At 52.1% G+C, this 13,308-nt stretch overlaps 1 protein-coding gene across 2 annotated transcripts in view; it reads left to right on the top strand.

Annotated features, from left to right (window-relative positions):
- The first annotated feature begins 4,929 nt into the window (after positions 1-4,929).
- Phf21b (PHD finger protein 21B) overlaps positions 4,930-13,308 on the top strand; it is a 74,466-nt gene continuing 66,087 nt past the window's right edge. The window contains exons 1-2 of one of the 2 annotated variants that reach the window (XM_034516997.2): positions 4,930-5,278; positions 6,129-6,194. In XM_034516997.2, the coding sequence (XP_034372888.1) occupies positions 5,225-5,278; positions 6,129-6,194 (120 nt within the window). In that variant the 5' untranslated portion in view covers positions 4,930-5,224. Of the gene's footprint in view, positions 5,279-5,777; positions 5,948-6,128; positions 6,195-13,308 lie in introns of those variants that run through there. The other variant, XM_076911789.1, reaches the window with a different exon arrangement.

Genomic DNA, 13,308 nt, shown 5'->3' with positions numbered 1-13,308 from the left:
GGTGCATCAGAAGGTGATGCTGCAGGCCTGGGAGCTAGCTCAGTTGAAGGAGTGCTTGTCTGGTGCAAAGCCCTGGGTGTGATCTCCAGCACCACTTGATCCAGGCAAGGCAGAACATTCCTCTAATCTAGTGGTACTCAAATTGTGTATTGCAAACCCCTTGGGGGGAATTGAACGATACTTTCACAGAGGTCTCCTTAACACCATTGGCAAACACAGATATTTACATTATAATTGATAACAGTAGAAAATGTATAGGTTTGAAGTAGCAACAAAAACTATTTTAGGATTGGAAACCACCACAGCATGAGAAACTGCATTAAAGGGTTGCAGCATTAGGAAGGTTGAGGACCACAGGTCTACTCCCAACACTGGAAAGGACGTCAGAGTTCTTCTCTGATACATAGCCAGTTCCAGGACAGCTGAAACTGTCTCCCACAAAGCAGGTGACAAAGATGGAAATGAAGTTGAAAACAAGGAAGAGGGGGAGAGATGGATAGATGTTTTGTGAAGTCATAGAAGCCCCTCTTTCGTCTGTGTGACTAGGTCACATAAGCCATGGGAGCTTACTCCACATGGCAGTATAGGGCAGGCCCTTGAGCATCTTCCCCAAAGAGCCGCTCTTCTGAAGTGCTGATGGGTAGCTAGCTGACTGGACTGGGTACCCATCTGCCATTAACCACTGGAGAGTCCTAAACATCCTTGGGGATTTGGAGGCAAAGTCTCTGGTTTCTGAATCCTACCTCTTAACGTCGTATCATTTTGCAATGGAAACAAGCATGAAAGGTCTTCAAGAACAGAAGAGCCAGACAACGCAGATGTACCGCTCTCAAGAATTTACCCAAAGGAATCAAAGTCAACCAGTGTGATGATTTCAATATGCTTGGTCCGAGGAGTGGCACTATTAGGAGGTGTGGACTTGTTGGAGGAAGTGTGGCAATGAGACCCTCCTCCTAACCACTGGGAACCAGTCTTCTCCTAGAGGTCTTCAGATGAAGATGTAGAACTCTCAGCTCCTCCTGCACCATGCCTGCCTGGATGCTGCCATGTTCCCGAGCCTTGATGATAATGAACTGAACCTCTGAACATATAAGCCAGCCCCAATTAAATCTTGTCTTTATAAGAGTTACCTTGGTCATGGTGTCTGTTCACAGCAGTAAAATCCTAACCAAGACAGCCAGTATAGAGATACCTGACCACTCAAGTCTTAAAATCAGCCTAGGTGTCCTTTGATGAGTGAAGGAATAAAGAATGTGGTACTTACACACAGTGGAGTTTTATTCTGCCACAAAAAATGAGGGGACTTATATCATTTGCAGTACTGTGGCTGGGTCTGGACATCATAATGTCTATACAAGTATGACAGGTTACTGAGTGTGGTGTGGTGAGAAGGCCTGGCCAGCCTGGGCTAGCACAGTGTGATAGCTACCTTTTGTCTTTGTCTTTATCTTCTCACTTTGCCTTGGCCCAGCCCCCAGGGTATCTGCAGCACCTTTCCAATGTACTAAGTAGAGCTGGCCAGCCAGTGTGAGCTGCCTCCAGAGCTTGGCTGGACAGCAGGATTCCTGCTTTGATTATTGGCCTGATCCTGAGGTTGTCTACCCTCACTGCCAGCCACACCCTCAGTACAGGCTCCATTGAGACTAAGTCGGGTCCTAATGAATGACAGGGGTCATTCAGTCTTATCAGGAAAGGTCAAGCGTCTTAGAAGCTGTAGGCCAGGAGCCAAGGATAACAACCAGATACATACCCTGCTATACATAGGAAGACAAGCAGTATGTGTGATGGGGTGGGGGGCTGAAATGAAAGGAGATGTGCCTGGGAAGGGAGCTGGGCTGTTAGGGGGTGCTGAGTGCAGGTCAGAGCATGTCCAGGGGAAGTGCTAGAAGCCTGAAAGGCTGTGTGCAGAGACTGTGCTATTCAAGCCCTTGGATGGCCACTGGAGCCAGAGTTGCATGCCAGGGTGTAGCACCTTACCTACAAACAGCCGTTCTTCCACAGCCATAGAATGACCATTCTGGTGGCTCCACGTCTCCCGCGGATGCTTCCCATCTGCTCAGACGTTCGAATACGTGATTCTCCAGTTGATGGGACTATTTGGATAGGTTTAGGAAATGTGGTCCCACAGGAGGAGGAACATCACTGGGGACGGGCTTCGAAGTGTCAAAGCAACCTTTTCAGTGTCCTGCTGCTTGCTGCTTGCTGCTTGCTGCTTGCTGCTTGCTGCTTGCTGCTTGCTGCTTGCTGCTTGCTGCTTGCTGCTTGCTGCTTGCTGCTTGCTGCTTGCTGCAAGCCCTCAGTTTCTGCTGCCTCCCTTCTGCCATGATGGACTTTTATTCCTCTGGAACAGTAAGTCTCAAATAAATTCTCTAAATTGCCTTTGTCATGGTGTCTTCTCACAGAAAGAGAAAAGTAGCAAATACAGCTCCCCTAGATCAGGCTTGTTGCCAAGGCGGGGCTGGAGGCAAGCAGGGCAAGCAATGGGTAGCAATCCAGCCCCTCTACTAAGTAAGTCAACATGGTGAGAGGTAGGCGAGGTGCTGAAGAATCTGGAGTATCTGTGTCTAGCGTGATAGATTCCCATCTTGCATAGAAGTGAAGTTAGGAGATGTAGAGAAACTTGTCTGATGCTGTTCAGGGTAGAACTTGGGCTTCAGCTCCCAGTACCTCTAACAATGTAAACACTGCTTGGTTTACCTCCAGAGATGGTGACAGGAGTTTTCTTGTGGAAATTAGGGGAGGGTATTCCAGAAAAGGCATTTGAAGTGGATCTTGAAGAAAAGGATTTGTGAAATGTGGAATGAGGGAAGGAATATTCTAGAGAACATTGATCGGGTGAAGCCTGGTGTTCAGAAGCCTGTAGGAGCTCAGGACAACCTCCATGTTTGCTTACGAGGACATCTGCTCCCAGCTGCTCAGGAAGCTGAGGCAGGGGGATCAAAGTCCAGAGACTTCAAAAGCAGGTGGCTGGGGATATAATTCAGTGGTAGAGTATTTGCCTAGCATAGGCCAGGCCCTGAGTTTGATCCTTGGTTGGTCACTTTGCCTTTCCTTCATTGTCAGAGTGCTCCCACACCATGGTCTGTGCCATGACCCAGGAAGTAGGTGACATGTTGATCATTATTGAAGCCTGAATCAATAGACAGTGGGCAAAACTACAAATCACGCTGGGCCATCACCATCTGACCAGCCAGCACATCTCCTTCGGTGGGCATCTGCTAGAGTCTGTGCTAGCCAAGGACAACCAGAAAGTCTACCGTGTTGATGAAAGGACCACATGGCCAGGAATATAACCCTGAGCCTTTGCCAAAAGCCAATGACATTTACAGAGATCACAGGAGGGAGCCTCTTGGCCAGCACATATCCCTCCTGGTCCTCCAAACACCAGTCTTCAACTAGACTGTTGTCCTCGCCAGCAAAAGACTTGAGCGGAGCTTCCAGAGTGGCTTGTGTAACAGAGGCTTGCCTGGTATGTTCTAGTCCCTGGATCCTCAGTACCCCTAACTACAAAAGGGGGAGAAAAAGAAAATAAGAAAGAAAAAGGGAGTGGGAGACATTGTCTTGAATTGAGTCTAACCCAGAAGTAGGAGAAACCAGTCCAGTCAGCCAGTTAGATTGCTTTCATGTCATGTTTGTCAACTGTGACCAATACTGCATATGACCCTAACAAACCTGGTGTTCTGGTGTGTGTGTGTGTGTGTGTGTGTGAGAGAGAGAGAGAGAGAGAGAGAGAGAGAGAGAGACAGAGACAGAGACAGAGAGACAGAGAGAGAGATACAGAGACAGAGAGAGAGAGAGAGAGAGAGAGAGAGAGAGAGAGAGAGAAAGAGACAGAGACAGAGACAGAGACAGAGAGACAGAGGGAGAGAGGCTGATTTCTCCTGAGGGGCAAAGGAAATGTGTAGACTGTTGGCATCCATTGAAGCGACATTTCTGTCTGGTGTGCCTGAGTTTTCTTTCCCTTCCTTCCTTCCTTCCCCCCTTTCTTGTGACCCACGGAAAGAGTTAGTTATGAGTCGCTATCAATTCATGGTTACTCTGACACGGAGGCCCCCTTTTTCCTTGCTTCTTAGAAACGCACTAGTGTGCTAGCGCCCAGCAGGGCACAAAGCCCCGACATTAATTGATGAGGACAGGAAACTCCGCCGTAGTAATCTCGACTCCGAGACGTTGACCCCGGCCCCGGCACTGGGAATTCTGAAATGTCATCTCCGCAGCTGTAGTTATGATTGCTTTATGTCACACTGACCTGTCGTGTTTACGATTTTTAACAACTGTCTGGAAAAAAAAAGTCTAGTGACATCTGTTGAGAGTTTAATTGTGAGTGTAAAAAAATCATTAAAGGACTAGTCAAGAGATCAGTTTTCATACTGTTTAAATACCACAGCGGCCATTAGGCGCAGGGACTCCGACGACAGGACTGATTTAGTCTCCGAGTCACAGCGCTAGGAGCTGCGGGAGAGGACCGGGTGATTTAAATAAAACCGGAGAGCGAGGCGAGAAGGGGAAGCGGAGGAGGGAGGAGGTGCAAGAAGCAGAAGGGTAGCATCTCAGTTTGCTGCGGGAAGTGTCGCTCCGGGAGTGGGACTGTGAAAGCATTCCCGGCTCTCCGTGCTCTCGGCTGCGCACCGAGGAGATCGCTCCGGTGCTAGGTTCTGAGAGCAGCGACTTTGCGCTCCGTTCAGCCGCCACTTTTGTTCCCGAAGCCCGGTCGCCGGGACGAACGCAATGCGCACGCGCGGGCGGGGCGGGGCGGGGCCGGCGGCGGGTTCCCGGCACCGCCCCCTGCCGCCCCGGCCCGCTCCATCCGGGCACTGCCGAATTAGCATCGTGCCGAGGCACAACTTTGCCGCGGCCCCAGCGAGATCCAGGCGCGCGCGCCGGAGGAAATATAGTCCCTGCCGGCGGTCAGCTGGCGCGGGTGGCGGCAGGGCGCGCGCTGGGGGGCTGCGCGGGGCTCCCGGCGCCGGGGGGCCATGCGCCGGGCGGCGCAGGCAGCCCGGGCACCCGGCGCAACTTAGCGACAGCCGGAAGAGTTGGGCGCCCGCTCGCCTTTCTTCCCTCTCGTCAGCCTTCTTTCCTATCGGCGCTGCAGGAGGGGACTTGTGTCTCTCAGTGCCCGGGACGCCGGATCCGAGCTCTCCCAGTCTGGTTCCCGCCGAGTCGCACAACTTCCTGCGAGCTCTGGCCAAAGTGAGCGCAAAGTGCTGCCCAAGTTACGGCGATGGAGCTGCAGAGCCGGTCCGAGGCGCTCGCGGTGGAACTCGCGCGCCACCAGGTAGGTGGTCCGGGAACCTGGGCCGAGGAGTAGTAGTGGCTTGGGGAGTGGAGGCTGGAGGGACCCAAGCTCCATCTCTAACTCTTGGTCTCAGGGGTGCTGGAAGCAGGCCCCTTCCTGGAGCATGTCCGGGCGGGGATGGAACCCTTGGGTCTCCCTCTCCTCGCTCCCGTGCAATCAGCACTGTTTGCAGATCCAGGGCTCGTGGGACCCCAGCGTGGCGTCTTCTCTGCCGCTGCCCCCTTTGCACAACTCGGGAACGCGGAAAGGGGACCTTCCTAGAGCTGCCCAGGGAACAGGGTGCATGGACAGGCCAGTTCCAAGCCTCCTGTTCCGGGCCCAGCCCGGCACGGACCCATCACTGTTAGCAAAAGTAGTTTGGCGATTGTGACTCGGGAGAGAGGCGGCCGGTGCCCGAGCGGTATTGCGGCGTGCGCGTGTGTGTGTTGGGGAGATTAGGACGCGACTTGAATATTTATGAGCTTTGCTCGACACGGACTCGCCGTGTTTACTTGGCTCTTTGTTCGTCCCCCCTCCCCCGGCACACACTCTTACACTCACTCGCACCCGCACCCCGGCCTGCAAACTTGCACGGCTCGGGGCGCGCCGCCGGGTGGCCTCGGCCCCCGCCCCGCCCCGGGAGCTGCCCCAATGAGGCGGCAGCCACAGGTAAGCTGCTCCGCGCGACATTGCACGGTGGCCCGTGTGAGGGAAGCGGCCCTGGAAAGTTGGGGCGCGCCGCGGTTGGCCTGGCCCGCTAGGCATTGAGTGATGGGGATGCGGGGCTCGGGGCTCGCCTGCTCGCCCCCCGGGGCGGCCAGGCTGAGCCCTCTCCTCTGTGTCTCCGTAGAACGGCGACCTCAAGAAGCAGCTCCACGAAAGGCAGCCACGGATCGCAGCGCTCAGCGACAAACAAGTAAGGAGGGGGGCCTATCCCCCACAGGGGACCCGGGTCCAGGGAGGGTCGCCGGGCACTTTGGCAGCACCCTAAAAAGTGCCTTTGCGGTCGCCGCACGCTACGACTCCCGTGAGGTTATGGCTGTAGTCCTCAAAGTTGCCGTCTTCCCTTTCTTGATAGAAAGAGCTGGTTTGTGGTGGCTGAGGGGAGCGCGAGGCTCCGGCGGCCGGCCAAAGATCTGCGCCGTACCTCCGAGGCGCCGGCTGCCCGGCGTCCATCTTGAGCGGTGGACATGTTTTGGGAACGTGGACATTCCCCGGCCTCGGCATCCCCTTATCCCTGCTGCGGTGGGAGGGGGACACAAGGGGGCGGCAATTCGGGCCTGCACCCCAAACTCCTTGGAAGCCATTTCCGCGTGGCACTGCCGACCCGGTTTGGTGATCTTTCTCCTAGCCGGCCCCTTCCCGGCCATCCCGCCGGCCTCACTTTTTATTCTCGGAACCTGACGCCAGCTCCCGGGGAACAAAAGAAAGGCGCCCCCGGGACCCCCCAGTTCTGCCCTAACTTGAGTGTTTATGCCTGGAAGGGGATGTGGGGACCCGGGAGGAGCTCCAGCCATGGGGGGGTGCGCGACCGCCGCCCCCACGGTGAAGAAAAGTTGTCCATTGTGAGTTAGTTGCGCTGAGCTCAGCGCTCCGGGTTTCAGCACCACGAACAGATGCCGCCGCCAGAGCCCGGCCGGCTGCGCGCCCCCGAGCCCCTCCCCCTCTGCGCGCGCCCCCGCCCCTGCGCGCCGCCGGCCGAGAACTTTGAGCTGTACAGCCAATGGTGCACCCGGGTCTCCGAGGCGGCGGGCGGGGGCGCGCCCCTCCCTCCCCCCGCGCGCCGCCGGGGCCCAGGCATAGCTCTCGTTTCCTTCGGAATGTCGCCGCCCGCCCCGGACTAGGGCAGCCAGAGGAAGCCCCCAGCCCGGCCGACTTTCCTCCCACAGCTCACGGGGTCCCCCCTCCCCAGCGGCCGGGAGCTCGCAGTTGCTCGGGAGGATGCTTCGGCTCGCAGGCTGGTGCTCCAGGCCGAGTCTTTAAAGTTGCAAAGTGGTGGGAGGGGGCGCGCAAGAGCAGAAGGGACGCCGGGCTGGACCGTAGGCTGGGGAGTCGGGCATTTGCCCCTTTCTGTCGGAGCCCGCCCCCCCCCCCGGGCTGCGCGCCCCCGTCCGCGAGTGGAAGCTTCCATTCCCGCCGGAGGGGGGCCTGCGCGCGGCCCCGGCGAAGTCGGGGAGTTCGCGGGGGGAGGGGACCCAGGCCCGGCATTACCATTTTGATTGCTTCGATGCCATTTTTGGAGGGGGAGGGGTTGGAAGACCCTTTTCCGCAGAGCACAAAGATGTTTAATCACTATGTAGAATCAAACCAGATACTTAAAAAAAAAAAAATCTAACAAATCTGGAACAGTGTGATAGCTTGGGTAAAACGCGAAGTTGTGGAGTCCTAGGCTCGGAGTAGAAGATTTAAAAGGGAAAAACCAGTGCTAGGTGCCTCTCTCTTTGCAACAATGTCTCTTTATGTGTTCGCTTCGTGCCAGTAGTTGCACTATCTGGAGTAGGTCTTTCCGAGCTTGTGTGCGATCGTTTCTTCTGGATTGTGGCAACTATTTCAGGGTTTTAAATTTTTTATGATAGTAAATGAGAAGCTATTTATTATCCCGTATGCCGGAATTTAGATAAGGCTACAAAGGAAATCTTTGAAAATCCTGATTGAAGGTACAGGCTGCCGCTGGGGGTAAGGAGCCCTCCTACCCCCAGGATGCCTTTGCCTTCAAATTTGAACTCGGGAGTATTGCCTGCAAAGGAACAGTGCCTCCATCTTTTTGTGTGAGTGCTTTAAAAGAAAGAAAGGAAGCCAGAAAACTTTTGTTCTCTGGCCTTTTAAAAACGTTTCTCGTTTAGATGCCTAAAAATAACGTTTGGTAGGCAGCCAGGGTTTGGCCTGGCCATCGGAACTTGTGTTTGTGAAGGCAAGTCTGCTTTTCTGTTTCTCTTTGTGGCCTTTATATAACAAGGGCTCATAAAAGAGGGAGAGGAGGGGGCCCGAGGCCGGGTTCAGCATGCTAATAGAGTTGCCTCTCCCATGCTGGCAGCAACGGGCTCTCAGAGTTCACCTATGCAATGAGCTGGAGGTTTAACTCTCTGTGCTTCCTGGGGGACTTCGGTGGTGATTGGCTGTTTGGCTGGGGCCGGGTGGATTTACAAGGTCAGAGGCGACTCAATTTTGCATGGACAGCCCAAAACTTGCCCCGGAGAAGTTAGTTGCAGTGCAGGACTGAAGGCAAATTTTTTTTTGTCTGGTGTAGTATAGTGCATATTTCAATTCAAGGAAGAATTTAAAGGTACAATCTCTCTATAGAGTTATTTGGGGGGAAAATCATAGTCTTTCCACCCCTGGAGATGTTTTCCTGTGTTGCCCCTTGGAATATGAAGTAAAAAGGTTAAGTTTCAATTAAAAGTTCACAGGCAAGTGATGAAACTATATCTAGAAGACAGCTTGCCTGTTAATTTCCTCTGTTAGATATACAGTAGCAGTGAGATAACTCTGAAACAGTACAGTTTGTTCCTCTGTTAGATACACAGTAGCAGTAAGGTAACCGTACAGTTTGTTAACTTCCTCTGTTAGATACACAGTAGCAGTGAGCTAACTCTGAAACAATACAGTTTGTTCCTCTGTTAGATACATAGTAACAGTAAGGTAACTCTGAAACTGTACAGTTTGCTAACTTCCTCTGTTAGATACACAGTAGCAGTAGGGTAACTCCAACACACAGTGCCCTACCTGCAATTGCCTGTGGCACTGGGATATTTTGTTTTACTTTTCAGTTACTTTGAGAAATAGAGATCATATTGAGAGGATGCCTCAAAGTGGCTTGGTCAGAGGAAGGGAGAGAAATTCTGTGTACAGTTTTCCTCTCATCATTGGGGGAGTCTTGTGGTCGAATGCAAGTTCCTGTTACATACTTTGTGTTTTGCAAGGGGAGTTCCCCGCCAAAAGAAAGGGAGGTGTGAAGGTGGGATAGTGACCCCAAATAACAGGCAGCCTGCCAGGCAGGCTTTGGACCTGGATAGGACAGACTTGAGCCATGCTGTGTGAGGCCTCTATTAGCTGCCTCAGTGCTTTTACTCTGAGAATTTGCAACACATGCTGAGATACAGTAACATTTTAATCTTCATTGTCAAGCAAGATGCACTTTGTGTAAATAATAGTCGAGTCATAAACGCCGCCGGAACCTCTTCCCCCTCCTTTGGAGTTCTGCATAGCCTTTAAAGCCCATCAGGGCCTTAGCTGCCCTGACCTGCGATCCTGAGTGAGCCTAGTGAGCAGGGGCTCTGTCTGAACTGCTGCTGCAGCTTTTGTGACATGGCCAGGGAGAACCTGAAGGTGAGCTTGGAGTCTGGGACATCACCTGATTGATCTATCAATTTTATGGACTCTAGATTCTGAGGGGCTGTCCCCAAGTGTAGCAGTAAAAATCTGTCTTTTTTTGAAAGGGATTATGTATCGGGTGCTCACGGGCCCTGAATCATGTCTTCAGTATGATTCACTCTCTAGGTCAGACATCAGAGAGCTTGGCACTGGAATCTGTGTGCTGGTTTATCCCCAGTGCACCTGCCCCCAAGACTGTCTGCTGAAAGATTCTTTTGTTTTTCTGAGCTTTTTGTTCTAGAAAAGTAAACTTCAGTCTTCTTCCCAAGCAAGAGCGAGGGTGCGTGTTGAAACAGAATGGTTACACCTTAAAGAGAAGACACCGGTGAGAAAGGCTCTGTGCTTTATTTTGCAAGAAACTGCTTGGGGCAAATGCTTGGACCCATCCTTCTACCTGAGCCCCGGAGTGAGTGCGACTTGAACCACTTTCTCCCTCTCTCCACCACCCTGGACCTGTTCAGTGCTGTCTTCTCTTGCAAGATTTCAAAAGCCCTTTCTCCCAATCACCCACAGGAAGTTTGACGATTTTCCTACATCACAGGCCTCAGGACACGGTTATCATCCATTTGAGAGCATTCATCACTTGGAAGCTAGGTTCTGCCTTCTCCCTGGCCCTGGACCACTTGTGCTTTCTGTCTGCAGGGTTGTGTGTTTCGGAACATAATGAGAAACTGTAACTATGCATGCTTCGTATTTGAATAACCTGTGAGTGGAGACAGTACACTTTGCTTAACTGTTCACCTGTTGATGGACATGTGTGTTCTACCTTTTATGTTCTACCTTTTTTGTCCAGCCCTTCCTATTATGTTATTCATCATACTGACTTACATAACTTGGGCTATGGTCACTCTGGGCCTTGAAACCTTCAGTGGTCTGTTGCTGCTCCTGACTGGAACCCTAGGGTGCCCCCTGCTGTTCATCCCCTGATGGGGTTGTTCACTTTCTCCAACTTTTACACTTCACAGAAGACATTTTGGTTGCCTCTTAGCAGTTTTCCTGTACCCCAAGCATATCTCTGCCTTTGAGGAGGGCTGGGTGTCCGCCTGTCTTCATCGTGCATGAATTTCTTTGATAGGTTCTAAGCTCCTCCATACGGAGGGAGGGGGCGGAGGGAGCGTTTTCCTAGGTTTGTTCTCAGGGTAGGGAGGAAATAGGGATTTGCATTGATGAGCTGATGCTTCCAGGGTGAACAGACGCTGAATGGTAGATTTTAAAAGTATGTCTTAGAAATGAGTGGGCAGAGAAAAGAGGGAGACCCACTCCCGGGAAACTGGACAGGGTCGGGTGTGAATGGCTGAGTTTTTAGGAACTTGGGGAAGATGCTGTAGGGTCATGGTATGAGTTTGAAGCCGGGGAACGTGGCCGTGTCCTCAGAACTCAGTGTAGCCAGGTGGGGCTGTTGGCCTAAGTAAACCTTGCAAGTAAGAGGTACGGTTGCTGGTAGGCTTCCTGGCAGTTAAACCCCAGGGAGGAGTGGAGTTACAGGTGGTTGTGAGCTGCTCAACATGGCTGAAATCTGAGCCTAGGGCTTTGGAAGATGAGCAAGTGCTCTTAATTGCTGAGCCAGCTCTTCAGCCCCCACCGCACTGCGTGTGTTGTGTGTGTATGATACATGTGTGCAAATGCCAGTTGAACCCAGATGGAGATATTAGATAACCTGAAGCTGGAGTTACGGGGAATGTGGACACCTAGATGAACCTGCGTCCTCGGGAAGAGCAGCAAACACTCCTAACTGCTGAGCCAGCTCTCCGGCCCCATGGATCTTGGAGACCAGGGAAATAATTGTCATTCTCATGCTTCGAAGTGGCATTTCAGGGGTAAAGGAGAATTGCCACTTTTAATATTTTTTGAGATAAGATCTAACTATATAGCCCTGGCTGACCTCAAACTTTCAACCTCCCCTCCCCTCCCCTCCCCTCCCTGGGCAGTTTAAAAGTCACCTTTTAGCTCTTAGTTCCTCATCCTGCCTTAGAGGTCCTACCAGTGTGAGTGAGTCCTGGGGTATGCTCCACTGCTTGTCCTGTATGGGTATATGCACACAGACAGACAGACAGACAGACAGACAGACAGACAGAGAGATGATAGACAGACACACAGTGTAGATAAATGCCTTTCTCTGACACAGTGAATGTGTTTGTTCTTATTCCTCTTGGGCCTCTGCTGGAAACACTCCAGTTAATCCCACAGGTGTGTAAAGGGCTCCTGCCCAGTGCCGGGGTTGTTGAGGACTTCTGTGTGGTCTCTACTGATGAACGTTCTCATATAGCTGGGAAGATGGGCATGTCTACCCGTTCCTCAAGGCACAGTGAAGTTTTGACTCAAGACACTTAGTTCTTGGTAGTTGAAGAAGCAGTAAGCACTCTCTGGGTTGAGGAGCAGCTCTTAGGTGGTGAATTTAATTTGCACTGGTAGGAAAGGTGGAGACAGTGCAGGTACGTCCACATGGTCTTGTGGTACTGCCTGTGTCTAAAGAGGCTGTCACAGTGTGATGGTTTGTATATTCTTGGCCCAGGGAGGGGCACTATTAGGAGGTGTGGCCTTGTTGGAGTAGGTGTGTCACTGTGGGCATGGGCTTAAGACCCTCATCTTAGCTGCCTGGAAGTCAGTCTTCCACTAGCAGCCTTCAGATGAAGATGTAGAACTCTCAGCTTTGCCTGCATCATGCCTGCCTAGATGCTGCCATGCTCCCACTTCGATGATGATGGACTGAACCTCTGAACCTGTAAGCCAGCCCAATTAAATGTTGTCCTTATAAGAGTTGCCTTGGTCATGGTGTCTGTTCACAGCAGTAAAGCCCTAACTAAGACACACAGGGACTCTCAGCAAACACCTTCCTACCACCTGATTCTCAGGGTGTTTGGGTCTTGGGTCAGGCTGGGCTGCCAGTCTTCTCCACTGAACAGATAAGAGAAGGGAGACTTCCTAAAGTCAGTTGATAAGGTCTCTCAGTGAGTGGAGTCATCTGTTCTGTTTGCCTGTGGCATCATCGTCCTCTCTGGGGGGTGGGGGGAATGTTCAACATTGTTGGGTATGACAAGATGTTCAGAACCTTACCTCACTCCCCAAATCCTCAGGTGCTAGAACCTGCTCTGGTCAGGCCACCTTGGGTAAGCCATTCTGCCCTTTTGCATTTGTTTGCCTTCTGTAATGTGGGCAGGGATGAGACACCCTGGCCCAACAATGCCTTCTGGAGGAATCGAGACAGTGGTTGGGAAAGTTTCACGGAAGCCCCAAAGTCAAGGGAAACTTTGAGTGAGTGGCATCACTGCTATTAGATTTGTGCTTGGACAAGCCTCCTGAACAATCCCAAAATTCCCAGCGGGTCTGCAGACTGCTCAGGAAGTGTATTGTAGCCATTTCTGTGGGAGATGTCATGAACTCCCCATCCCTGGGACCAGTAACTGCTGATGGTGGCATCCTTTTCGACTGGTCCAGAGAGTTCACTTTGATATTTTGCCTCTCAAAGCACCTGCTGTCAGAACTGTGCGCTTGATTTCAATTAGGCCTGAATTTTTTCAATGAGATGATGCTGATAATAACTTTGGTAATCCCACGATGCCTCATTAGAGCTCCTGGCTATGAGATTCGCCCTGTGGTAGAGCAGGTTCTCTGTCTGATGCCTTTGTCTCTTTGGGAACAGAATTGTGGGCTCTCCGTCT

This window comes from Arvicanthis niloticus, chromosome 13 (assembly GCF_011762505.2).
Source record: "Arvicanthis niloticus isolate mArvNil1 chromosome 13, mArvNil1.pat.X, whole genome shotgun sequence".
Classification (NCBI taxonomy): Eukaryota; Metazoa; Chordata; class Mammalia; order Rodentia; family Muridae; genus Arvicanthis; species Arvicanthis niloticus.
The sequence above is the reverse complement of the archived record's forward strand: the minus strand, read 5'-3'. Positions and strand labels throughout refer to the sequence as shown.